The sequence below is a fragment of the Coregonus clupeaformis genome, chromosome 8 (genome assembly GCF_020615455.1).
Source record: "Coregonus clupeaformis isolate EN_2021a chromosome 8, ASM2061545v1, whole genome shotgun sequence".
Taxonomy (NCBI): Eukaryota; Metazoa; Chordata; class Actinopteri; order Salmoniformes; family Salmonidae; genus Coregonus; species Coregonus clupeaformis.
In genome coordinates, this window is record NC_059199.1 from 10,974,017 (window position 1) to 11,000,347 (window position 26,331).

Consider the following 26,331-nt stretch of genomic DNA (forward strand, 5'->3'; position numbering starts at 1 on the left):
CCCTAATGATGCTGTCAGGAGCCAGCGGTGGCCAGCAGTCTTTCCAGCCTCCAGCTCGCAGCACCCCTCTCTATGTCTCTCTCGGTGTCTCTGTGTCTCAGTTATGAGAGGAAACATAACTGCACAAAGAACTGTATTCATTAGACGAGTTTTCATTGTAGCAAAGCTGCAATGGCATTTTACAATGCAGGTTGATAATGATAAACAATAATGCAGTGTTAGTATTAGGATATACATTGTTATAAGCCATTAATTATCGTGACGTGATATAATCCATTTCTCCCTCTCCGCTGCTTTTCACTTCCAGTGAGTGTGTTGACTATTGAACTGTTTCGTTTTTAAAAAAACAACAGACTATCAAGGGGTGATTGTAAATAGATGTTTCTGATACATATCAATAATTTCTGCGGCAAGCTGTTGGCGCCACCGAAACAAAGCGCATGATGACCTTAAAATAGACACTCACCCCTGGAAGCGAACAAAATGGGATCGCTCCGCATAGTTGCTTCGCAGCGCATCTAATCGCCAAACAGCAAACGTAATCTGGCACGTTCCCGGCAGCTGCCGAATATCAATAAAATCCTTCTCTCCACTGGGCAGCCGCCAACGACAGGCCCTCGTCTGTTTATCTGAGGATAGATTTGCCCTGCGATAGCAGCTTTGAACTGCCTTTCTTCACCGTGCGCTTTAGGACCAACCAGCAACGTCTCGCGTCTCCTTTCAAACTTTTCTCCGGCTATTTTCTCCTCCTCTTCCCTCTTCCCTTGCTTCCTTCCGTCTTCCTCCCTCTTTTCAAAACTCTCGCTAGTCAAACTGCCTGTGCATGCATGGTCTGCTCGGCTCAGAAACCGAGCGGATCTTGTTTGAATGCTTGCATCTGCAGTCTGTCACCACGGTGCTGACAGGCAGCTATAATATGGAGAGCTAATCGTGCCTTGCAAACAAGTGCGCCGAGGGAAGACTTAACTTTTAAATCTCTCCCAGTCTCTCTTTTTCTGTATCTCCTCTCTCTTCGCTGTAAAATGAGACGCAACTATTTCTCTCCGCCCAGCGTTCTCTCTGTCTGGCAGTTTGAAGTTAGCTCGGGGGGGAAAAAAAACACGTACGGCTAGAGAAGGGTTAGCCCCGCTCTCCCCCTTTTGCTCTGGGACAGATGGGATATTAAACTCGGGCTGGCTCGCCTCTAGGGATGGGGGAAATCGGCAGTTTATGGTAATAGTAGGTAATTAAGGACCGGTCGCGTCTGTCCGCACACAGGGGCCGAATCGTGCGCTTTTGTGTCGGAAGGGGAGAACAAACGCCAGCCATGACAGATATGAGGGAGATTCGCAGCTCAAGTTGTAATACAGGGATACAGTAGCAGGACATACCTACCTCCTGCAACTCAAGACTCAACAGTGTAGAATAGCTTAGGTAGGTAGGCTATGGAAACGCTGAACTGAAAAGTTTTACCATGTGTAAATTGACACATATGAAACAAGTCAAATCACATTTTATTTGTCACATGCGCCGAATACAACAGATGTAGACCTTACAGTGAAACGCTTACTTACAAGCCCTTAACCAACAATGCAATTTTAAGAAAGAATACCCCCCAAAAATACCAAAAAACATTAAATAAATAATAAGAAATAAAAGTAACAAATAATTAAAGAGCAGCAGTAAAATAACAATAGCGAGGCTATATACAGGGGGTAGCGGTACTGAGTCAATGTGCAGGGGCACCGGTTAGTCGAGGTAATTGAGGTAATAGGTATATGTAGGTAGAGTTATTAAAGTGACTATGCATAGATAATAAACAGAGAGTAGCAGCAGCGTAAAAGAGTGTGGGGGGAGGGGGGCAATGCATATAGTCTGGGTAGCCATTTGATTAGATGTTCAGGAGTCTTATGGCTTGAGGGTAGAAGCTGTTTAGAAGCCTCTTGGACAATAGACTTGGCGCTCCGTTACCACTTTCTGTGTGGTAGCAGAGAGAACAGTCTATGACTAAGGTGGCTGGAGTCTTTGACCATTTTTAGGGCCTTCCTCTGACACCGCCTGGTATAGAGGTCCTGGATGGCAGGAAGCTTGGCCCCAGTGATGTACTGGGCCGTAAGCACTACCCTCTGGTTTTTTTTTTTTCACCTTTATTTAACCAGGTAAGCCAGTTGAGTACATCTGGCCCTGTGGCCTTGTGAATGTTGACGTGTTTAAAAGGTCTTACTCACATCGGCTATGGAGAGCGTGATTACACAGTCGTCCGGAACAGCTGATGCTCTCATGCATATTTCAGTGTTACTTCCCTCGAAGTGAGCATATAAGTAATTTAGCTCGTCTGGTAGGCTTGTGTCACTGGGCAGCTCGTGGCTGTGCTTCCCTTTGTAGTCTGTAATAGTTTGCAAGCCCTGCCACATCCGACGAGCGTCGGAGCCAGTGTAGTACGATTCGATCTTAGTCCTGTATTGACGCTTTGCCCGTTTGATGGTTCGTTGGAGGGCATAGCAGGATTTATTATAAGCTTCCGGGTTAGAGTCCCGCTCCTTGACAGCGGCAGCTCTACCTTTTAGCTCAGTGCGGATGTTTCCTGTAATCCATGGTTTCTGGTTTGGGTATGTACGTACAGTCACTGTGGTGACGACGTCATGATGCACTTTTTGATGAAGCCAGTGACTCATGTGGTGTACTCCTCAATGCCATCGGAAGAATCCCAGAACATATTCCAGTCTGTGCTAGCAAAACAGTCCTATAGCTAAGCATCTGCTTCATCTGACCACTTTTCTTATTGACCGAGTCACTGGTGCTTCCTGCTTTAGTTTTTGCTTGTAAGTAGGAATCAGGAGTATAGAATTATGGTCAGATTTGCCAAATGGAGGGTGAGGGAGAGCTTTGTACTCATCTCTGTGTGTGGAGTAAAGGTGGTCTAGAGTTTTTCCCCTCTGGTTGCACATTTAACATGCTGGTAGAAATGAGGTAAAACTGATTTAAGTTTCCCTGCATTAAAGTCCCCAGCCACTAGGAGCGTCGCCTCTGGATGAGTGTTTTCCTGTTTGCTTCTGGCCGTATACAGTTCATTGAGAGCGGTCTTAGTGCCAGCATCGCTTTGTGGTGGTAAATAGACAGCTACGAAGAATATAGATGAAAAATCTCTTGGTAGATAGTGTGGTCTACAGCTTATCATGAGATACTCTACCTCAGGCGAGCAAAACCTTGAGACTTCCTTAGATATTGTGCACCAGCTGTTGTTTACAAATATACATAGACCGCCACCCCTTGTCTTACCAGAGGCTGCTGTTCTATCCTGCCGATACAGTGTATAACCCGCCAGCTGTATGTTATTCATGTCGTCATTCAGCCACGACTCGGTGAAATATAAGATATTACAGTTTTTAATGTCCCGTTGGTAGGATATATACGTGCTTCTAGTTCGTCCACTTTATTATCAAGCGATTGTAAGTTGGCCAATAGTATCGATGGCAAAGGCAGATTAGCCACTCGTCACCGGCTCCTTACAAGACACCCCGATCTCCTTCCGAATATCTCCTTTTCTTTCTACTGCGAATTACGGGGATGAGGACCCTGCCGGGTGTCTGGAGCAAATCCCTCTCGTCCGACTCATTAAAGAAAAATCATTTGTCCAGTTCGAGGTGAGTAATCACTGTTCTGATGTCCAGAAGCTCTTTTCGGTCATAAGAGACGGTAGCAGCAACATTATGTACAAAATAAGTTACAAACAATGCGAAAAAAGCATAAGAGCATAAAACGACAGCCATCCCCTCTAGCACCATTGTAATTAAGGTTTTTGTGGACTATAAACTAAAAAACACTTGAGGGTGTGTGCCTTGCTATCCAAAAACAAGCCAACCTAACGTTCACTTCTACTGTATGTTAGTAGAGTAGAGGGTTGGGTTAGGTTAGGTAAAATTGGCAGAAAAGGACCACCACACACATTTTGTGTTCGGAGCCGATTACCTTGGACAGGCCTGTCAAAACAATGTGGTAAAATCCTCCAGCAAGCTTTTATCTCACTCACATCTCACTTTCAAGAAACAAGAAAAATGAAAACACAATACAGCAAAACAGGTTTACAACAAAGACAGGTTTACAGCAGGACGGGTTTACAGCAGGACAGGTTTACAGCAGGACGGGTTTACAGCAGGACGGGTTTACAGCAGGACAGGTTTACAGCAGGACGGGTTTACAGCAGGACAGGTTTACAGCAGGACAGGTTTACAGCAGGACAGGTTTACAGCAGGACCTGTTTACAGCAAGACCGGGTTTACAGCAAGACTGGGTTTAAAGCAAGACCGAGTTTACAGCAGGACGGGTTTACAGCAATACCGGGTTTACAGCAGGACGGGTTTACAGCAGGACAGGTTTACAGAAGGACAGGTTTACAGCAAGACCGGGTTTACAGCAAGACCGGGTTTACAGCAAGACAGGTTGTGAGACCTGTAGTAGACCAGAGGTGGCATTCCTTACAGCTAGGGTTCATTATAGTATGCTGTGTATTATGGTATGTAGTCCCAGATGCACTTAAGTGTGTTAATTGCTGTACAGGAAACTAGTGGGAGGAGGAGTGCTTGTTGAGTTGAGAGCAGACTTTAGCTAGTATGAAATAACATGACCAATGCAGCTTCAGGGAGGAAGCCGAGCAGGAGGGTGATGAAAGATGGGCCTGATTACACCAATTATAGTGTTAAAGATGTGGTGCAATGGATGGGCCAAGTGGAGGTGTGTGTGTGTGTGTGTGTGTGTTCCTTTGAATGTGTGTTTGAGGTAGAGAGTGTACGAGACAGGAGGATATGCTATAGTGTGACTGTGCAAGGTGTCAACCTTTAACCTGAATTGAATGTACAACCTGAAGTGTTTGTACACACACACACACACACACACGCTGAGTTGCATACTAGTTGTATACTTGCGATGGATTGTATCTCTTGCATCAACTCTTTCTTGGCTGATATGGGCTTTGTGAAAGTCATTGTTGACGTCAGTGCTTGGCTGCATGACAACACTAATCTAATGGGGACACACATACTTGGACCCCCACTCTTGCATGCACTATAGCCATGAAACTGTCGTCACTGAAACCATGCTGTCTACACACTGTTACTATTAAAATCTAGGATTTCCCCACCTCACAACACCGGGTGTTGGCTCATCTCTACATGCTCCCCTCAACAGTGCTGGAGAGCACATTGGGTGACATTGTGGGCAGCCCCTTCGTAGAATCAAGATAATCTCCCTTTGGCTTTCCCTATGGAAGAACCTGTGTGTGTGTGTGTGTGTGTGTGTGTGTTTGTACACGTTTCTGTGTGTGTGTGTGTTGGGGGGTTTGAGTTGAGTGGGCTACATAGCCTATCGACCACAGTCACATGTCCAAAACACACATTAGGCTCTACACAAAACAGCCATGACACAAATAACATTTTTCTCTCCTCCAGATGAATTGATTGAATGAAGGACACAGAGCGGAGGGTTGTGACCCCAGTCTGTAGCCCAGTGTTCAGAGACTATGGACCTCTATGGTCTATAGAGTGGTAGGAAACCAGGCATTTTGGGTCACACTAACCCTCCCAACCCTGACAAAAGAGTGTGTCATCCTGCAATACGATGACATGACGCTTTGGGGGGGAAAGAGGGAAAAGAAGATGGGAGAGAGAGAGAGAGAGAAAGAGATAGAGGGAACGTAGGACAAAGCGTGTGGGGGATAGAGAGGGAGAGAATGAGATATATCACATTTTATTGGTCACATACACATATTTAGCAGATGTTATTGGTCACACACACACATATTTAGCAGATGTTATTGGTCACACACACACATATTTAGCAGATGTTATTGGTCACACACACATATTTAGCAGATGTTATTGGTCACACACACATATTTAGCAGATGTTATTGGTCACACACACATATTTAGCAGATGTTATTGGTCACACACACATTTAGCAGATGTTATTGGTCACACACACATATTTAGCAGATGTTATTGGTCACACACACATATTTAGCAGATGCTATTGGTCACACACACATATTTAGCAGATGTTATTGGTCACACACACATATTTAGCAGATGTTATTGGTCACATACACATATTTAGCAGATGTTATTGGTCACATACACATATTTAGCAGATGTTATTGGTCACATACACATATTTAGCAGATGTTATTGTGGGTGTAGCGAAATGCTTGTGTTCCTAGCTCCAACAGTGTAGTAGTATCTAACAATTCACAACAATACACACCAATCTAAAAGTAAAATAATGGAATTAAGAAATATCTAAATATACAGTACATACTGTACATATGAAATGAGTAAAGCAGTATGTAAACATTATTAAAGTGTCCAGTGTTCCATTATTAAAGTGACCAGTGATTCCATGTTTAACGGTCTGATGATGGCCTTGAGATAGAAGCTGTTTTACAGGCTCTCTGTCCCAGCTTTGATGCACCTGTACTGACCTTGCCTTCTGGATGTCTTTGAGGCCAAACAAAATTTATTCAGCCTCCTGCCAATGAAGGCGCTGTTGCACCTTCTCCACCACACTGTCTGTGTGGGTGGACCATTTCAGATTGTAAGTGATGTGTACGCCGAGGGGCCCCTGTGTTGAGGATCAGCGTAGTGGAGGTGTTGTTAACTACCTTCACCAGCAGGAGGCGACCCGTCAGGAAGTCCAGGACAGAGGATGGATGGATAGATGGATAGAGCGAGTGTTTGTCTCAGAGGTAGGTCAGCCTGCGGTGCTGAAAACTGGTGCCCACAGCCTCACAGCCCCAGTGGTGCGCTCTGGGAGAGCTGAGCCGCTCCAGCTGTGTCAATGGGCTAACGGGGTCAGAGATGTGCTCAAAGACCTGCCGCCATGACTGGAGGCGTCTGCTGAGCAAATACACTGAAGGCGGCGGTGTGTGTGTGTGTCTGTGATTGGAGGAGGAGAAGCGATAAAGTGTGTGTGTGTGTGTGTGTGTTTCCATGCATGTGTGTTTGCGTGCATGCTTGCTCTCATTTGTGTGTGTATTATGATGAAAAAGAGTGTTTGTTTGGAAAAGCAGTCAGAGCCCAGCCCATGTAGACTGTGTATCTTCCCCTAGCTTAAGAAAGGGTAGTCGAAACGCACCGGTCAAAACCTCTCGGCGCATGACCCACCCCCTCACTCCCTCAACAAGAGGAGGTGGGAGACCAGGGCCTCAGAAGGGAGTCGGGTTAGGGAGGTTAGGGGGTCTAGGGGCTGAGAGGATGGGGGGTTTGGGCCTCTTGATAGGTGCGAAGTTAAACAAACACTCCTCTAATGAAACGTTGAGGCCCCTGGAGGTGCTGGAGTGATTGCTTCCTTACACAGGCTCCAGCCAGACACAGGCTCCAGCCAGACACAGGCTCCAGCCAGACACAGGCTCCAGCCAGACACAGGCTCCAGCCAGACACAGGCTCCAGCCAGACACAGGCTCCAGCCAGACACAGGCTCCAGCCAGACACAGGCTCCAGCCAGACACAGGCTCCAGCCAGACACAGGCTCCAGCCAGACACAGGCTCCAGCCAGACACAGGCTCCAGCCAGACACAGGCTCCAGCCAGACACAGGCTCCACCCAGACACAGGCTCCAGCCAGACACAGGCTCCAGCCAGACACAGGCTCCAGCCAGACACAGGCTCCAGCCAGACACAGGCTCCAGCCAGACACAGGCTCCAGTCAGACACAGGCTCCAGCCAGACACAGGCTCCAGCCAGACACAGGCTCCAGCCAGACACAGGCTCCAGCCAGACACAGGCTCCAGTCAGACACAGGCTCCAGCCAGATACAGGCTCCAGCCAGACACAGGCTCCAGCCAAACACAGGCTCCAGCCAAACACAGGCTCCACCCAGACACAGGCTCCAGCCAGACACAGGCTCCAGCCAGACACAGGCTCCAGCCAGACACAGGCTCCAGTCAGACACAGGCTCCAGCCAGACACAGGCTCCAGCCAAACACAGGCTCCAGCCAAACACAGGCTCCAGCCAGACACAGGCTCCAGCCAGACACAGGCTCCAGTCAGAGCAGTAAAGGTGTGCTACAAGGTCAGATGTCTCTGTATCCATCCAACATGGCGACCCCCACTGACTTTCTACCGTCAGAGTCAGAGCGGAACATTCTATTGCCTTGAACAGGTGTTATGAAAAAGAGTCGGGGGTTGCCAGAGTCAAAGTAGAAAGAAGAGAGTTCAAAGATGTCTCCTTTTGAAGGTATTGGCTTTGATTTGGGTGGAATTTGTGTTATCAGAGGAAGAGTGGCATCTAGTCCACAGAGAATGAGACTATCTAAAAACACCTACAGTATCTTTCCAGGGTCAACCTTGAGGAAACAGACAAATCAAACACACAGTAAAGACAGAACTCAATTTAAATCGACTAGCTTGTTGGCCTCAACTAAACGTCTAATCTGGAGGGCCCTACATAGTAAAACATATGTTAGCAAAGGTTTAAGGGAGATAGCGTCCTCACAACAACTACTGTACAATACCAAGGTGTTCTTTTTAACATTTTTAACAAAACAACCCAGAATGTGGGATAAGGATTTTTGGAATTCCTCTGGATTCCAAACTACCCGCTGGCTTGCTGCATCACAATAGCTGGCACTGTAATACTAGAGTCAGGATCAAAGCGTAAATGTTTGTTTCTCAGTCTGTGTTAATCTAAGGGTCTGACTGAGAGGGGGTGGGTTGGTTTGGGGGTAGACAGGATTATTAATTAGGAGAGAGCCCTAATCTGGGTAATGTACCACCATGTGCTGCAACAGCTTGTGTTATGCCAACTCAGTGTTTCCCCTATATGCATTTAGCAGCTGTCGCACCCACTGCAAAAAAATTATAAAAAAATGTGCCACTGCTGCTGAAAAAAATCATAGGGGAAATACTGCAACTGCCCCCTTTTGATGTGTAACAAGATCTCATAGTTTCCCTTCAAAATTTGTGATCCATAATTCTTCTGTGGCATTTTGCATATATTTGGTTGGGAAAGGGGCTGGATTGAGGTGAGACATGTACCCCCTGTGTGTTTGTCTGTTCATATGGCCACACTGCACAGATGGTTCACATTAAGCTAATGCTAATGTATGACCAACAGGCTCCAATTAAAGTAATTTCAGTTTATGTGACAAAATAAGCAATGTATAGTGTAGAGAATCATTGTTCCATCTAAACCGCTGTGAAATATATTTTCCATAACCAAAAATATTGTTGTTTCAGCTGTTTGAAGCTGGTGTACAAAACTGAAAGTAAAAGACGCAAAAACAAAACTTAAGAACAGGAAGCATAGAAATAGCGCACATAGAACAGATCTACCACTTCTTAGACTTGCTTTCAAGTAGAATGACAGATCTATAACTCACATTTAGTTGGGTCGCCCCAAAAAGTTACATATTGCCACTTTAAAAACACATTTTAAGGTTAAAACCACTCAGAAATGCATGGAGAGAAACCCCCAGAAAATACACAAAAATCTACAATCTCCTAAAAAGCCACTTGGAATGAGGTCATGCTGATCGTGGTAGGTTAGTAGGTCCATTCATTTACGAGAAGTGATTTCCGGTCCTTATGTCGCACGCACGCACACCGTACAGAGAAGCCCATAGGGTCACCTTCCATGCCAGGAAGTGTGTGTGTGTATGACAGTGAGGTCAAGCTAATATAAACATACTGACACAATGTATCCGCAGCTACACTACAGACAACCGTAATGTGCCTTCAGGTCTGGAAGAAACATCATCATTATGATTCATCGCAGGCAATAGCCCCTTGAAGTCTCCATTGCCCTAAGGAGTGGAGGAATATTTTGATTCCTATGTTTGAAAGAAGGGTGGTATTGCGTAATTTGATACCTCCAGATCTGTTATGCTCCGCCTAGCTCAGAGTACACCAACATATGTGCACACAAGCCTAAGATCACCATGCCCAATGCCAAGCGTCGGCTGGAGTGGTGTAAAGCTCGCCGCCATTGGACTCTGGAGTAGTGGAAACGCGTTCTCTGGGGTGATTAACCATGCTTCACCATCTGGCTGTCCGACGGACGAATCTGGGTTTGGCGGATGCCAGGAGAACACTACCTGCCCAAATGCAGTGCCAACTGTAAAGTTTGGTGGAGGAGGAATAATGGTCTGGGGCTGTTTTTCATGGTTCGGGCTAGGCCCCTTAGTTCCAGTGAAAGGAAATCTTAACGCTACAGCATACAATGACATTCTAGACGATTCTGTGCTTCCAACTTTGTGGCAACAGTTTGGGGAAGGCCCTTTCCTGTTTCAGCATGACAATGCCCCCGTGCACAAAGCGAGGTCCATACAGAAATGGTTTGTTGAGATTGGTGTGGAATAACTTGACTGGCCTGCACAGAGCCCTGACCGCATCCCCATCGAACACCTTTGAGATTAATTGGAACGCCAACTGCGAGCCAGGCCTAATCGCCCAACATCAGTGCCCAACCTCACTAATGCTCATGGCTGAATGGAAGCAAGTCCCCACAGCAATGTTCCAACATCTAGTGGAAAGCCTTCCCAGAAGAGTGGAGGCTGTTATAGCAGCAAAGGGGGGACCAATTCCATATTAATGCCAATGATTTTAGAATGAGATGTTCGATGAGCAGGTGTCCACATACTTTTGTAGTGTATTATCAGACGGCAGACTTCCAAAGGAATCCCATTCAGAACATGCCTTACCCTCTATTCACTAGATGGACAATGTATTACAGTCACACAGACGCGCGCGCACACACAATTGCTTCGTATTCAAGGACAAGAAGTCTCTTCTGAAAGGGGGAAGAGCTCATCAGGTGAGTTAATTATCATAACTGGAGGGAAATCACCTAGTGCCAGTGTTTTCCACAAGCACATGAAGTAGCAGCAAAATATTAAAAGTATCCAGCTTTTTCTATTTGGCTAGGTGACTAAGAATTTTTTTAAAGAGGCATTTTCTCAGCTATCTGCAATACAGGTATGATGGAAGAATGAAGCAGGTGTTAATCATGGCCTTTGCTACACAGAAAGCAGCAGCTGACTACTCCATTGTCAACACTTTGATTAAAATCAGTAGACCTATATCACTATCTTTGAAAATAACATATAAGTATCATTAGCTTTTAAAACAATTGAATCTGTTTTCCTTTTTTCATATTTTGGACCAGAGTGAGGGTTTACCCATTGTTCCTGCAGTGAGGAGGATTCACCATCTTCATCAAATGTTTTCATCATTTATCTGCAGATAATCGCCAAAAAGCATACCAGTATGCAAATTAGGGAGTCAAATTAATAGCTCTCTTCCCGATGCAATTCGGTCGGCTACTGACGGGTCACTCACTTTAACGTCACTGTCTGGCAAGTTCTGATGGACTACATATCAAAAATACCAACGAGATCTTTAGTTTACTTGTCCGGATGCGATGCCAAGGACATATAACTATGTTATATGATTTATGAAATGGCAAGGATATGTAACTATGTTATATGATTAATGAAATGGCAAGGATATGTAACTATGTTATATGATTAATGAAATGGCAAGGATATGTAACTATGTTATATGATTAATGAAATGGCAAGGATATGTAACTATGTTATATGATTAATGAAATGGCAAGGATATGTAACTATGTTATATGATTAATGAAATGGCAAGGATATGTAACTATGTTATATGATTAATGAAATGGCAAGGATATGTAACTATGTTATATGATTAATGAAATGGCAAGGATATATAACTATGTTATATGATTAATGAAATGGCAAGGATATGTAACTATGTTATATGATTAATGAAATGGCAAGGATATGTAACTATGTTATATGATTAATGAAATGGCAAGGATATGTAACTATGTTATATGATTAATGAAATGGCAAGGATATGTAACTATGTTATATGATTAATGAAATGGCAAGGATATGTAACTATGTTATATGATTAATGAAATGGCAAGGATATGTAACTATGTTATATGATTAATGAAATGGCAAGGATATGTAACTATGTTATATGATTAATGAAATGGCAAGGATATGTAACTATGTTATATGATTAATGAAATGGCAAGGATATGTAACTATGTTATATGATTAATGAAATGGCAAGGATATGTAACTATGTTATATGATTAATGAAATGGCAAGGATATGTAACTATGTTATATGATTAATGAAATGGCAAGGATATGTAACTATGTTATATGATTAATGAAATGGCAAGGATATGTAACTATGTTATATGATTAATGAAATGGCAAGGATATGTAACTATGTTATATGATTAATGAAATGGCAAGGATATGTAACTATGTTATATGATTAATGAAATGGCAAGGATATGTAACTATGTTATATGATTAATGAAATGGCAAGGATATGTAACTATGTTATATGATTAATGAAATGGCAAGGATATGTAACTATGTTATATGATTTATGAAATGGCAAGGATATGTAACTATGTTATATGATTAATGAAATGGCAAGGATATGTAACTATGTTATATGATTAATGAAATGGCAAGGATATGTAACTATGTTATATGATTAATGAAATGGCAAGGATATGTAACTATGTTATATGATTAATGAAATGGCAAGGATATGTAACTATGTTATATGATTAATGAAATGGCAAGGATATGTAACTATGTTATATGATTTATGAAATGGCAAGGATATGTAACTATGTTATATGATTTATGAAATGGCAAGGATATGTAACTATGTTATATGATTTATGAAATGGCAAGGATATGTAACTATGTTATATGATTTATGAAATGGCAAGGATATGTAACTATGTTATATGATTTATGAAATGGCAAGGATATGTAACTATGTTATATGATTTATGAAATGGCAAGGATATGTAACTATGTTATATGATTTATGAAATGGCAAGGATATGTAACTATGTTATATGATTTATGAAATGGCAAGGATATGTAACTATGTTATATGATTTATGAAATGGCAAGGATATGTAACTATGTTATATGATTTATGAAATGGCAAAGGATATGTAACTATGTTATATGATTTATGAAATGGCAAGGATATGTAACTATGTTATATGATTAATGAAATGGCAAGGATATGTAACTATGTTATATGATTTATGAAATGGCAAGGATATGTAACTATGTTATATGATTTATGAAATGGCAAGGATATGTAACTATGTTATATGATTTATGAAATGGCAAGGATATGTAACTATGTTATATGATTTATGAAATGGCAAGGATATGTAACTATGTTATATGATTAATGAAATGGCAAGGATATGTAACTATGTTATATGATTTATGAAATGGCAAGGATATGTAACTATGTTATATGATTAATGAAATGGCAAGGATATGTAACTATGTTATATGATTAATGAAATGGCAAGGATATGTAACTATGTTATATGATTAATGAAATGGCAAGGATATGTAACTATGTTATATGATTAATGAAATGGCAAGGATATGTAACTATGTTATATGATTAATGAAATGGCAAGGATATGTAACTATGTTATATGATTAATGAAATGGCAAGGATATGTAACTATGTTATATGATTAATGAAATGGCAAGGATATGTAACTATGTTATATGATTAATGAAATGGCAAGGATATGTAACTATGTTATATGATTAATGAAATGGCAAGGATATGTAACTATGTTATATGATTATGAAATGGCAAGGATATGTAACTATGTTATATGATTAATGAAATGGCAAGGATATGTAACTATGTTATATGATTAATGAAATGGCAAGGATATGTAACTATGTTATATGATTAATGAAATGGCAAGGATATGTAACTATGTTATATGATTAATGAAATGGCAAGGATATGTAACTATGTTATATGATTAATGAAATGGCAAGGATATGTAACTATGTTATATGATTTATGAAATGCAAGGATATGTAACTATGTTATATGATTTATGAAATGGCAAGGATATGTAACTATGTTATATGATTTATGAAATGGCAAGGATATGTAACTATGTTATATGATTTATGAAATGGCAAGGATATGTAACTATGTTATATGATTTATGAAATGGCAAGGATATGTAACTATGTTATATGATTTATGAAATGGCAAGGATATGTAACTATGTTATATGATTAATGAAATAGGCAAGGATATGTAACTATGTTATATGATTAATGAAATGGCAAGGATATGTAACTATGTTATATGATTAATGAAATGGCAAGGATATGTAACTATGTTATATGATTAATGAAATGGCAAGGATATGTAACTATGTTATATGATTTATGAAATGGCAAGGATATGTAACTATGTTATATGATTTATGAAATGGCAAGGATATGTAACTATGTTATATGATTTATGAAATGGCAAGGATATGTAACTATGTTATATGATTTATGAAATGGCAAGGATATGTAACTATGTTATATGCTTTATGAAATGGCAAGGATATGTAACTATGTTATATGATTTATGAAATGGTAAGGATATGAGAGACCGACTTTGTTCAGTCAGTTCCACACCTTTTATGGACTAGTCAAGCTTGTTGTTCGTCAATCAAAGCACAGTAAATAGCCTGTGCACCACCACTCCGTGGCTGCATATGAAACACGCCAGGGTCCAACGTTAACCTTTGGCCAAAAATCTACTGGCCCGAACCGAATTTCTAATGGCCCGGACATGTTGTAGTTCTTAGATGAATTGGGGTCATGCAGGGCCTATAGGTTGGCGTGTTTTCTCTATATACAGTGCATTCGGAAAGTATTCAGACCCCTTGACTTTTTCCACATTCTGTTACATTACAGCCTTATTCTAAAATGGATTTTTTTTAAATAAAAAAAACTCAGCAATCTACACACCATACCTCATAATCACAAAGCGAAAACAGGTTTTTAGACATTTTTGCAAATGTATTACAAATAAAAAACAGATACCTTATTTACATAAGTATTCAAACCCTTTGCTATGAAACTCGAAATTGAGCTCAGGTGTATCGTGTTTTCATTGATCATCCTTGAGATGTTTCTATAACTTGATTGGAGTCCACCTATGGTAAATCCAATTGATTGGAAGTGATTTGGAAAGGCACACACCTGTCTATATAAGATCCCATAGTTGACAGTACATGTCAGAGCAAAAACCAAGCCATGAGGTCGAAGGAATTGTCCGTAGAGCTCAGAGACAGGATTGTGTTGAGGCACAGATCTGGGGAAGGGTACCAAAGAATTTCTGCAGCATTAAAGGTCCCCAAGAACAAAGTGTCCTCCATCATTCTTAAATGGAAGAAGTTTGGAACCACCAAGACTCTTCCTAGAGCTGGCCGCCCGGCCAAACTGAGCAATCGGGAAAGAAGGGCCTTGGTCAGGGAGGTGACCAAGATCCCTAACGGTCAGTCTGACAGAGCTCTAGAGTTCCTCTGTGGAGATGGGAGAACCTTCCAGAAGGACAACCATCTCTGCAGCACTCCACCAATCAGGCCTTTATGGTAGAGTGGCCCGACGGAAGCCACTCCTCAGTAAAAAGGCACATGACACCCCGCTTGGAGTTTGCCAAAAGGCACCTAAAGACTCTCAGAGCATGAGAAACAAGATTCTCTGGTCTGATGAAACCAAGATTGAACTCTTTGGCGTGAATGCTAAGCGTAACGTCTGGAGGAAACCTGGCACCATCCCTACGGTGAAGCATGGTGATGGCAGAATCATGTTGTGGGGATGTTTTTCAGAGGCAGGGACTGGGAGACTAGTCAGGATTGAGGCAAAGATGAACGGAGCAAAGTACAGAGTGATCCTTGATGAAAACCTGCTCCAGAGCGCTCAGGACCTCAGACTGGGGCGAAGGTTCACCTTCCAACAGGACAATGACCCTAAGCACACAGCCAAGACAACGCAGGAGTGGCTTCGGGACAAGTCTCTGAATGTCCTTGAGTGGCCCAGCCAGAGCCCGGACTTGAACCCGATCGAACATCTCTGGAGAGACCAGAAAATAGCTGTGCAGCAACGCTCCCCATCCAACCTGACAGAGCTTGAGAGGATCTGCAGAGAAGAATGGGAGAAACTCCCCAAATACAGGTGTGCCAAGCTTGTAGCGTCATACCCAAGAAGACTCTAGGCTGTAATACCTGCCAAAGGTGTTTCAACAAATGTAAATGTGATTTCAGTTATTTATTTTTAATAAATTAGCAAAAAATTCTAAAATCCGTTGTTTGCTTTGTCATTATGGAGTATTGTGTGCAGATTAATGAGGGTGAAAAAAAACATTTAATAAATTTTAGAATAAGGCTGTAACCTAACAAAATGTGGAAAAAGGGGTATGAATACTTCCAAGAAGGCACTGTACTCAGCTATTAATAGGCTACATTTGGTTATTGTGATATGTGTTAAAAAGCTGTGTAATATAATTCAGCAATGCAAGTCATTACTCTATTCTTTAGAATTGCATTGTATTAATTGCATTCATTTTTGTTTCTAAAATATGCCATTTTGAGAAGATTTGAAAATAGGACGCTGCCCCTTTAACGCAAACGTTCCAAAAGATATATGGACATGGCTACAGTAGGCTAGCCAAGAGGAATCTTCAAATGGCAGACTACGACAGAGCAGGTAAATGTTGAACTGGAATGCAAAAATGTGCTGAAAAGTTACTTGCCCTATAGACAGGATGGTTGTTTAGTAACAAAACCGACCCGTGCGCAACTATGGGGCAAAACAGACGGGGTTGGCTTAGATTATCGACAACATGTAAGCTATATTTCATCTCCAATGTTTATTGAAAACATAAATAGATTGAGTACTTGTTGTCTCTCAAATACATTGTTACAGTTGTTGGTTAGCTAGCTAGCGAATTTTAGCCATATTAGCATTGATATTAAATCTGTCAAAACACCTCAAAACAAGACATGGTATCAAGAACAAGATGAAACTAGCTGAAAGAAGCCACTTACAAAAAAAACAACTGCCAAGTGGTGAATCGTAATTGTTGCTAGCCATCTGGCCATCCAGAACCACAACAACTCACAGACTTCTGCCCCATTGAAGCGTGAGCATCGTTTCCGTGACGTTATCAGCTAACCCACTCGTGTTTTTAGTGGCCCTGGCGGACTATCGTTAATGTTGGACCCTGCACGCGAAAGAAAATAAATGAATGTGCTAGAAAACAATGGGCTAAGTGGATTTCGACTCATCGTTACCACATTATATGGGACGCGCAAATTCATGCTCTCTCCCTCCGTGCAGAAATTCGACTGCAACCACACAACACAAAACACCAGGTACTGAGGCGGGACAGACAGCAGACTGTCAAACCAGCAGTTTCCCTGTCATCGCTCACTTTGTGATTGACAGGCACTTGTCCTGTCAATAGATCGGCAGTAGATGCATATTGTTCATTCTAGTGGGAGAATGCTCGGCAGACTTCTTTTCTGACTAGCAAATTGAAATGTAGCCTAGTTAATTTAAGTGGAAAAAGTACCAGGCTTTAAATTACTCAGTAAATCGGCTTTATAGCCGACAGCGGAAAAACACAGCTAAAGCCCCTTTAAGCTCTTAAATGATGCACTAGTGCTGAGCTAATAGTGCTTTTTGATGTCGTTTCGATTATTAAAAAAAGTATCACTTTTTTTTTGCGGTCACTGTCATTCTTTTTCTTTACATGAAATGCACTATGAAATAAACATTACAATTATTTTTTTAAACTTCTTAATAGAAATTCCAAAGCCACAAATAGTGAACATTCAATTGCCAAAACATAACAAATATTCCATTGTCTCTGTCAGGTCCACGTTGGGTAGACATCAATAGAAAAATAGGAAATTACTATGAAATAATACAATATTTCAGTTATGTATATTTTTATTGGATGACTTTTATGTTTAATTCCTTAAAGTCATCATCTCATCTCATCTCTGCTCTGGCAGTAGCAGTCAGCCAGCCAGACCATCTAACCTTACCTGCTCATCATACTGTATGGCAGGGGCATCAAACTCATTCCATGGAGGTGTCTGCTGGTTTTTGTTTCTTTCTAGACAACCAGGTGAGGGGAGTTCCTTACTAATTAGTGACCTTAATTCATCAAATCAAATACAAGGGAGGTGTGAAAACCCGCAGACACTCTGCCCTCCGTGGAATGAGTTTGGCACGTGCTGTAATGTCTTTCGTCATCCTATTTAGCTAGGCTAGCCTGCCTAAGTATGCTGCAGAGCTGTCTGACTAAATCATTTTAGTAGTTCTTCAAAGTAGATAAGGCATACTTTCACGAACTGTCTCCGTCCCTCTAGTCATTGTGTTGTGTGCATTCCTTTCTCATGCGGTCTGTGTGTATCTAACCTAACGTAGCAGGCGTAAAAACGGTATCCGTCCAGACATCTGTATATAATGACGAGATGCTCATGCCTCCGCCCTAACAATGGGAGTCGTTGTCGCAAAGGTGGGGAGGCAGGCGACTAACCTAATGTAGCAGGCGTAAAAGAAACGCCTGAAACTAGATCCTCTACATAATGGTCTTCACGAGAAGAAAAATTAACTGTCGGGGGAGGTTCTCTTCTGCACCGTTCTTTCCATTTCCCCTGAAAAACGGAACATCCGGTTGTTGGGGACTCGGCAGAGTCTAGCAGGCAAGAAGCTTAGGTCCAAAATAAGCCCATAGAAACGCATTGGGCTTATTTTGGACAGATTTTGGCGAGAGTGAAACCACTCGCCAAAAGGTGCTTAAACAAAGTACTGAGTAAAGGGTCTGAATACTTATGTAAATGTTTTTGCTTTGTCATTATGGGGTATTGTGTGTAGATTGAAGGGGAAAAAACAATTTAATCAATTATAGAATAAGGCTGTAACGTAACGAAATGTGGAAAAAGTCAAGAGGTCTGAATACTTTCCGAATGCACTGTATGTCTTAGTAAATCCCATCCCCATGTGAAACCTGACTGACAACGAAACGCTTTGTAATGTTCTTAGCACAACAGCACAGAGTGTTTTGGGCATAGTCTCAATTCACATGAGTACAGCACACATTGTTTTTGCCAGGCGCCTGCGATGATAGAATATCTAGTAGATCGAAGCACTAAGTACTTGGGCAGTCTCAATTCGCTTAGGGGGGAATTCTGACCCGAGTATCGTCCCGGCCCTACGAGGAATGTAGTCTCTTTTCTCCGTCAGTTTGTTTCTTGTTCTCCCTCTTTCAGCCACTTCCTCTGTCTCGGTCTTTCGCTCTCTCTCATTCGCTCTCTAAAATGCAGCCTTTCCAATGGAAATTGAAATGACTGGGGTTGAAATAACTTCCTCCTCTACACTGTATTACACATATCCCTAAGCCCTCTGAATCCCCCCCCCCCACCCACCCACCAATGTCCGTAGCCAAATCGGATCAAGCGGACAGGTAGACAGGCTGGTCTATGCTGACTATGGTCCGGTAGTTAAACCATCCACCCCTCCTCCTCCCTCCATAATTTCACCATCAGGCTGTCATGGAGGCCTGGCCACTGCCCATGATCTCAATGGGGAGCCAGTTAGTTTGTCAGAGTGATTTTTCCTAGGATGTCAACAATGCATTTGTTCCTGTCTGTGGGGGGTGGTGTGTGTTTGTGTGTGTGTGCATGCGTGTGTGTGTGTGTGTGTGTGTGCATGCGTGTGTGTGTGTGTGTGTGCGCATGCGTGTGTGTCAATTAAGGCCCAAATCTGAGCTCATTAAAAGATGCATGAGCCAGCGGGAGAGGAGACAGACTGTCATAAGGACTAAGGTCAATGGAAGAGTTTATAACCCCATGTAACATCCCTAACATCCCAGTTAAAGACGCTAAAACAACACATTGTACATGACTGTATGGTGATAGGAGGTTCCATTTCATAGGCCGTACTGGGACCACACTGGGACCACACTGGGACCACACTGGGACCACACTGGGACCACACTGGGACCACAGTCTGAGGGGTGAGAGGGTTGTTGTTCTTATGACTCCATTGACATCATTTTCAGCCCAATTTGAGTTGAGACCGGATCTGTGACCGGCCCGCACAGAAACAGCCAGACCCCATCACACACGTGCACACACAAACGGACACACGTAAGCACGCACTCAGACACACACACACACACACACACACACTCTGATACTCTGCACTCCTGATGGGGTGAGAGGAAGTAGCATTGTTCAGTCTACATAGCTAGGTCACTAGCCCAGGGGGGACGCCATATTTCACCAGACGGAAACCCAGGGTTCACGCTCTCCCATTAGATATCCCTCTCTATGGGCTCTGGCCAGATCTAGTATCAGGAGATGGAGAAAGATGGAGGGAGGGAGAAGATGAGAGAGGGAGGGAGATGGAGAGAGATGGAGGGAGGGAGATGATGAGAGAGGGAGGGAGATGATCGCCTCTGTCAAAATTGTCTCAGTCTCACCTGCCTAACACAAATAACCCCAATGGGTCCTCCTGTCAAGATTCAGAGAGGAGCCTGACAGCGGTCTGCCTCCCTTGCCTGAGGAGGGTGTCTGTGTGTGTTTGTGTGTTTGTGTCCAACATCCACACTCTTAGAAAAAAGGGTTATTCGGCTGTCCCCATAGCAGAACCGTTTTTGGGAAAGGGTTCTACATGGAACCCAAAAGGGTTCTACCTGGAACCAAAATAGTTATTCAAAGGGTTCACCTATGGGGACAGCCGAAGAACCCTTTTAGGTTCTAGATAGCACTTATTTTTTTTCTAAGAGTGCAGCCGTGTACATTCCAGCCTGAAACCTCACCTTTAACCCCTATAAACCTACAAAGGTCACAGCCCGGCTAGGACTCTGAGGGCCTCTATAAAGACTCCTGTCTAGCATTGCTTGTCTATGATGTCATATTTGGCTGAAGATAGAGACTTCCCAGTCAAGGGATTATGACCTCAATTGTGGGCGGTGATTTTCATCCAATTCTGTCCCACTTCTGTAGATGACCTAGAAGTAGAGAGGTAGCAGTGTGTGTGTCTGTGCATGTGTGGATGCGTGTGTGCGTGAGTGTCTGAGAGTGTGGACGTGTGTTTGTCTGTGCGTGTGTGTCTGTGAGTGTGTGTGTGTGTTTTTGCATGAATGTGTGTGCGTGTGTCGGTGTATGTGCATGTGTGTGCCTGAGTGTGTGTGTGTGTGTATTTTTTATGTATACATCAGTGTGAACAGAGGGTCAGTCGGTGGGTTAATTAAACAGCTTGTTTTAAAATGTCCACTCAGCTCCCTAATGATAGGTCTCATTTACGAGCCACACACACACACACACACACTCCACGCAGGCACTGCACTAGATCAAAGCAGCTAGCCGCCTCTGCGTAGGATATGATGACCATGACATCATAGATCTCTGCAGTGTGTGTGTGTTTGTGTCACTTTAGCATGAGCTCATCAGACCCCTCTTGGGGGAAACGCCACGGATACAGTGATACTCCAGTAGGCTACACAGCTATATACACCTGGACTCGAGTTCTGAGTTCTGAATACGGCCATATGCCATCGCAGTGTGGTTAGTGAACCATGGGGAGTCCTTGTCCAGTGTAACGCTTTGCTGAAATAATGTGACTTGGTTTTTCTATCTAGTCCAAGAAGAGAGCAACGTGTAGGAGATTTGGGATCCACATTGGAAATAAAGTCTCCCTTTGTGTTTTAGACGTCGTTCTCCAAACAATGGAAGTGGGTTCACTGTTATAGGGTTTTCGGTAACACTTAACTGTAGGTGTCCTTATGCATGCATTCATAAAGCCTTTATAACTGTTATTTAAACACATAACATTTGTCATAACATAACACATAAGTAGTTTTAAATAGTTATGAGTCTCAGCATTACGTTACCATTCAAAAAAATCTCTAAGAAACATGGGCAAATGGGAGCTCCGGCGCTCAACGTCCTTTCCCCCGTTCCGCAAAAAAATAAATAGTCCATTCATTTTTTGGTTAAAAAAAAGATTATTTAAAACCATCTACTTTTGTGACTATGTACCAGTTGGTTTTGAAATAGGCTATCGTAAGAAGCTTCAACATTTCAACATGTCGTAGTAGGCTATTAAACAAGGATACCTAATAACACGTGGTTGCTAAGTTAAAAAACAACTTGCTTTTTCTCTAATAATCCATTGATGATCAGATACTTCAGTTGTAACTGTGGCTCTGTTGCGCTCACATTTTACAGTTGATAGACAACTTTAGCACTGTTACAAACTTAAGACTCCTCTTTAATATTATTTTTTTAGAGCCTATAAGCCTCTGATGCTGCTGCATGGACTTATTCGTTGTCTTGCTATCATTGAACTACTTTAGGAAAACAGCCCTAATGTTGGAAACAAACATCATTATGTTGTCATCCAGAGTCACATTTATTTATTTTCCAAGCTATAGCACACAATATTTTACACTGGAAGTCTATGGTAACTGCTAGCATGCTAGTAAATACCACAGACTTCCAGTCATTGTGCTAACGCTAGTTAGCATTGGCTCACAAAACTACCTCTAACTTCAACCTTCAAACTTCCTAAATCCTAAAGTATCCCTTTAAATATGTTTCCTGTTTTTGTTTCCTTTCCACGATACTAACAAGTATCGCGATACTGGTATCGTCCCGGCCCTATTTCCAACTCATCCCGTGGTATAAGCACATTCATAACTGTTTTATACCACCTCAAATGAATGTCACTTTACTTAAGGTGTCTGTGCACACTCTATAAGGGCATATGACATGCTTATAACGCCCATCATTCCATTCAATGTAATAATGTGACACAGAGGTTGGTAAATATCATCACACCCTGTTATAACATCTGGTATGTAGACTCATGTAGCATGTAATAACATAAGTTCTCAAGCGGTTGTTATTAACAGTTGATATTAGAGCATATGATCTCATGCCGTGACTTATAACTATTTAAAACTACTTATGACAAATGTTATTGTCACGACTTCCTCCGAAGCTGCCTCCCCTCCTTGTTCAGGCTTCGGCGTTCGGCATCACCAGCTTACTAGCCACTGCCGCTCCATATATCATCATTCCATTTGTCTTGTCTTGTCAATCACACACCTGGTTCTTTTTTTTTTATTTTATTTTTTTTACATTTTAGTCATTTAGCAGATGCTCTTATCCAGAGCGACTTACAGTTAGTGAGTGCATACTCACTTTTTTCTCATACTTATCCCCTCATTAGTCCGTGTATAAGTGTTCCCTCTGCCCCCTTTGTCCTTGTGGGTGATTGTTTCTTTGTGAGAGTAGTGTAGCTCGGTGGAGCTACTCGTACCTTGTTATCGCCGGGGTAGATCTTTCCCCTGTGCCTGTTTCGCTTGTCGCTTTCCAGCGCATTTTGTGTACGACGGAATAAACTCTGCATTCGGTGATTACCCTCCTGCGCCTGACTCCTTCTATCACACTCACAGTTATGCGTTATGTAGCTGTTATAAAGGCTTCATGAATGCATGCATAAGGACACCTACAGGAAAGTGTTACCGGTTCTTCAACTGACCACAATACAGTATGTGCATATGGACTGTCCACATTTTGCTCAGAACACCATGTCTACACACACACACACACACACCACTAACACCCCCACACCAGTCCTGCTGGCATAGAGATAGAGGGCCTGGTGGGTGTGACGTGACAGATGGAGGAAACAGAACATGAAGGGTTCTTGCGAGGGTAACCGACTAGAACCGGGGTTCTGTGTGTGTAAGCAGAGCCACACTCCATTGGGCTCAAATTGCTCAGAGCGTCTCCTGCGAGCCCAACAATAATGACTGTTTCCTGTCTGATTGACGCTTTCACACGCAAAACGTTTTTTTCCGTTAGTGTTGCTAGTTCGTTAGCTCAAGCTTCTGTACCGATGCCATCCACACCTCGATGCAACAGATGTTGATCATCATCCAACTTTACGGTTCTTCTTAAGTTCTTAATTATGGGCTAACTCTAATATGTTTTTTGGGAGAAAGTCAAGATGACCAACAGCTAGATCCGTTATTCAAGCCACTCCCTGGATGTCTGCTGTTCTAGTTTATAATATCTGGCTGAATTGCTATGGCCTAATCCCTATGCCTCAGCTGAGAGATCCTCCCTTATTATAGAGGATGCAGTCCTATAGTAAAGTGGTTCCCAACCTTTTTCGGTTACTGTATCACCAACTGAATTTTGCCCTGCCCGGAGTACCCCTGAAGTACCCCCTCATGTGCATTTTACCAGTAAGCCTATGGTCTCATGAGTCTTCTCAAGTATGCCCTGGTTGGAAACCACTGCTACTGAGGAGAGGAGAGGAGAGGAGAGGAGAGGGAGAGGAGAGGGAGAACCCATTTGAGTCCTGAGCTACCACATGGTGTAACTGATGCATGCTCAGGCCTCAAAGCCGCTACATCAAAGCCACAGACACTGGCTCCATTGAACTCTCAATTAAATTAAATTAAAAGGTCTTTATTGGCACGGGAAACATATGTTTACATTGCCAAAGCAAGAGAAATAGATAATAAACAAAAGTGAAATAAACAATCAGAAATTAACAGTAATTATTACTCAGTTTCAAAAGAATAGAGACGTTATATTATGGCTATGTACAGTGTTGTAACAATGTGCAAATACAGTACAAAAGGGAAAATAAATAAACATAAATATGTTTATGTCTGTCTCTCTCCCGCTCTCTCCTTTCTCCCTCTCTCTCTCTCCTCTCCCTCTCTCTCGCTGTGAAAACAAATACTATTTTGAATTGAAATCTAATCTCGAGTACTTCTCTCTTAATGTAAATATCAAGTTGTGCTCCATTACAACATCAAAGGAAGCTAAGAAAACACAAGTCAGTCCCATGTGAGGAAACACAATGTTATGTTGCCGAGTTCAACATTAAAGTAATACGCTCCCCACAGTCCTATAGAAAAACACTCAAATTCTCTACGACTATTACATTATTAACTTACATTGTCACAATATACATAACCTCCGCTCCTGTTCTAAAACGAAATAACACAAGAGTAGTTACATAAAGGGATTGATTGATTGATTGATTAGGCATGTCAAACATGCCCCAAATATCCCCAGCTGAAACAGGACTGTAAATCGTAACATACATTATTCTGTACTAGGAAAATCCCGTAGTCCAATAACTGATTCTCTAGCCTAGCTGTAGAACTTGGGATAAACCGGGTGTGATGGTGTGATGAAAAGACTGGTAGAAAGAAAAGACAGGAAACAGGATGTTTGGTAGATCATTGGATTGTGGGTTCGATTCCCCGCTGGGGCCACCCATACGAAAAATATATGCACTCTTAAAATGCACGCATTTGGATAAAAGCATCTGCTAAATGGCATACAGTTTATAATACTATTAGGATGAAGGGGTGACGTGAGGTCAACTTGTTCCTTGTAGGAGTGTGAAAGGTAGAGGACTGTCTGTTCTTGGAGCGAAGACTGGTCCCCCTAAAAAAAAAAAAAGACTGTTTAGACTACAGTGGTGACTATTAGATCCTACTGAACGGGACAGCGATGTGATGTGAATGTCATCTTCTAAAAGATAGATGGGGGAATAGTGCAGAGCTGTGGTCCAGAAACAGTCTGGAGGTAAGATTTATGTCTGTGACTCTATATGTCTGTGTATGCACCACGGTCTGAAGGGATGATGAGTGTGTGTGTGTGTCTATTTCTGAGACCGTCTTTGTGTACGTGCATGTGTGTGTGTGTGTGTGTGTGTGCGTGCGTACCTGCACATGTCTGTGTGCTTATCTGACCCAGGGAAGTCTTGTTTCTGGTCCAATCCTGGTTTCCATCCCCACTCTTGTTAATACATATGGAACCGTTATTTACTCAAGGATTCCTAAACCTTGGCGAACAGAACAGTGTTCCATCTGAGCGTTACAGCTCCAAGCGCCATCTAGGATAACGGGACACACCCTTGGCCAAGAGAACCCCGACCAGAACCAAACCTCACTAAAGCACCCCCTGACCCGGGGTAGACCAGGGTAGAGCAAAAGCCCTTAATAAACACATAATAATGAGCCGCACACAGGAGACGCTAAGATGGAAATACCACAGCTGTCTTCCACTGTAAAACGCCGTCCAACACATTTTTTTTCAAAACAGAAAGGGTATGACATGCTCATTATCAGAGTAAATACAGCGATTCCGTCCAGAAATAGTTGACATTTACAGTAGGCGTATAAAGTGGTTAGAAAAAATTAAGTAATGGAAACTTTGCATGAAATTGACTTTGGGCCGGTCATTAGTGTTGAGGCATGTGTAAATAACAATTAGGGCTGACACACCAGCATAACACACACACACACACACACACACCAGCGTAACACACACACACACACACACACCAGCGTAACACACACACACACACACACACCAGCGTAACACACACACACA

General features: G+C 42.4%; 1 protein-coding gene across 5 annotated transcripts in view; it reads right to left on the reverse strand.

Annotated features, from left to right (window-relative positions):
* The window catches only part of afap1 (actin filament associated protein 1), a 106,476-nt gene that overhangs the window by 68,323 nt on the left and 11,822 nt on the right, over positions 1-26,331 (reverse strand). For 3 of the 5 annotated variants that reach the window (XM_041882343.2, XM_041882347.2, XM_041882341.2), the window contains exon 1: positions 467-1,078. The exons of 1 other annotated variant lie outside the window; for it this stretch is intronic. In XM_041882343.2, the coding sequence (XP_041738277.1) occupies positions 467-518 (52 nt within the window). In that variant the 5' untranslated portion in view covers positions 519-1,078. Of the gene's footprint in view, positions 1-466; positions 1,080-26,331 lie in introns of those variants that run through there. One more of the 5 variants, XM_041882342.2, reaches the window with a different exon arrangement.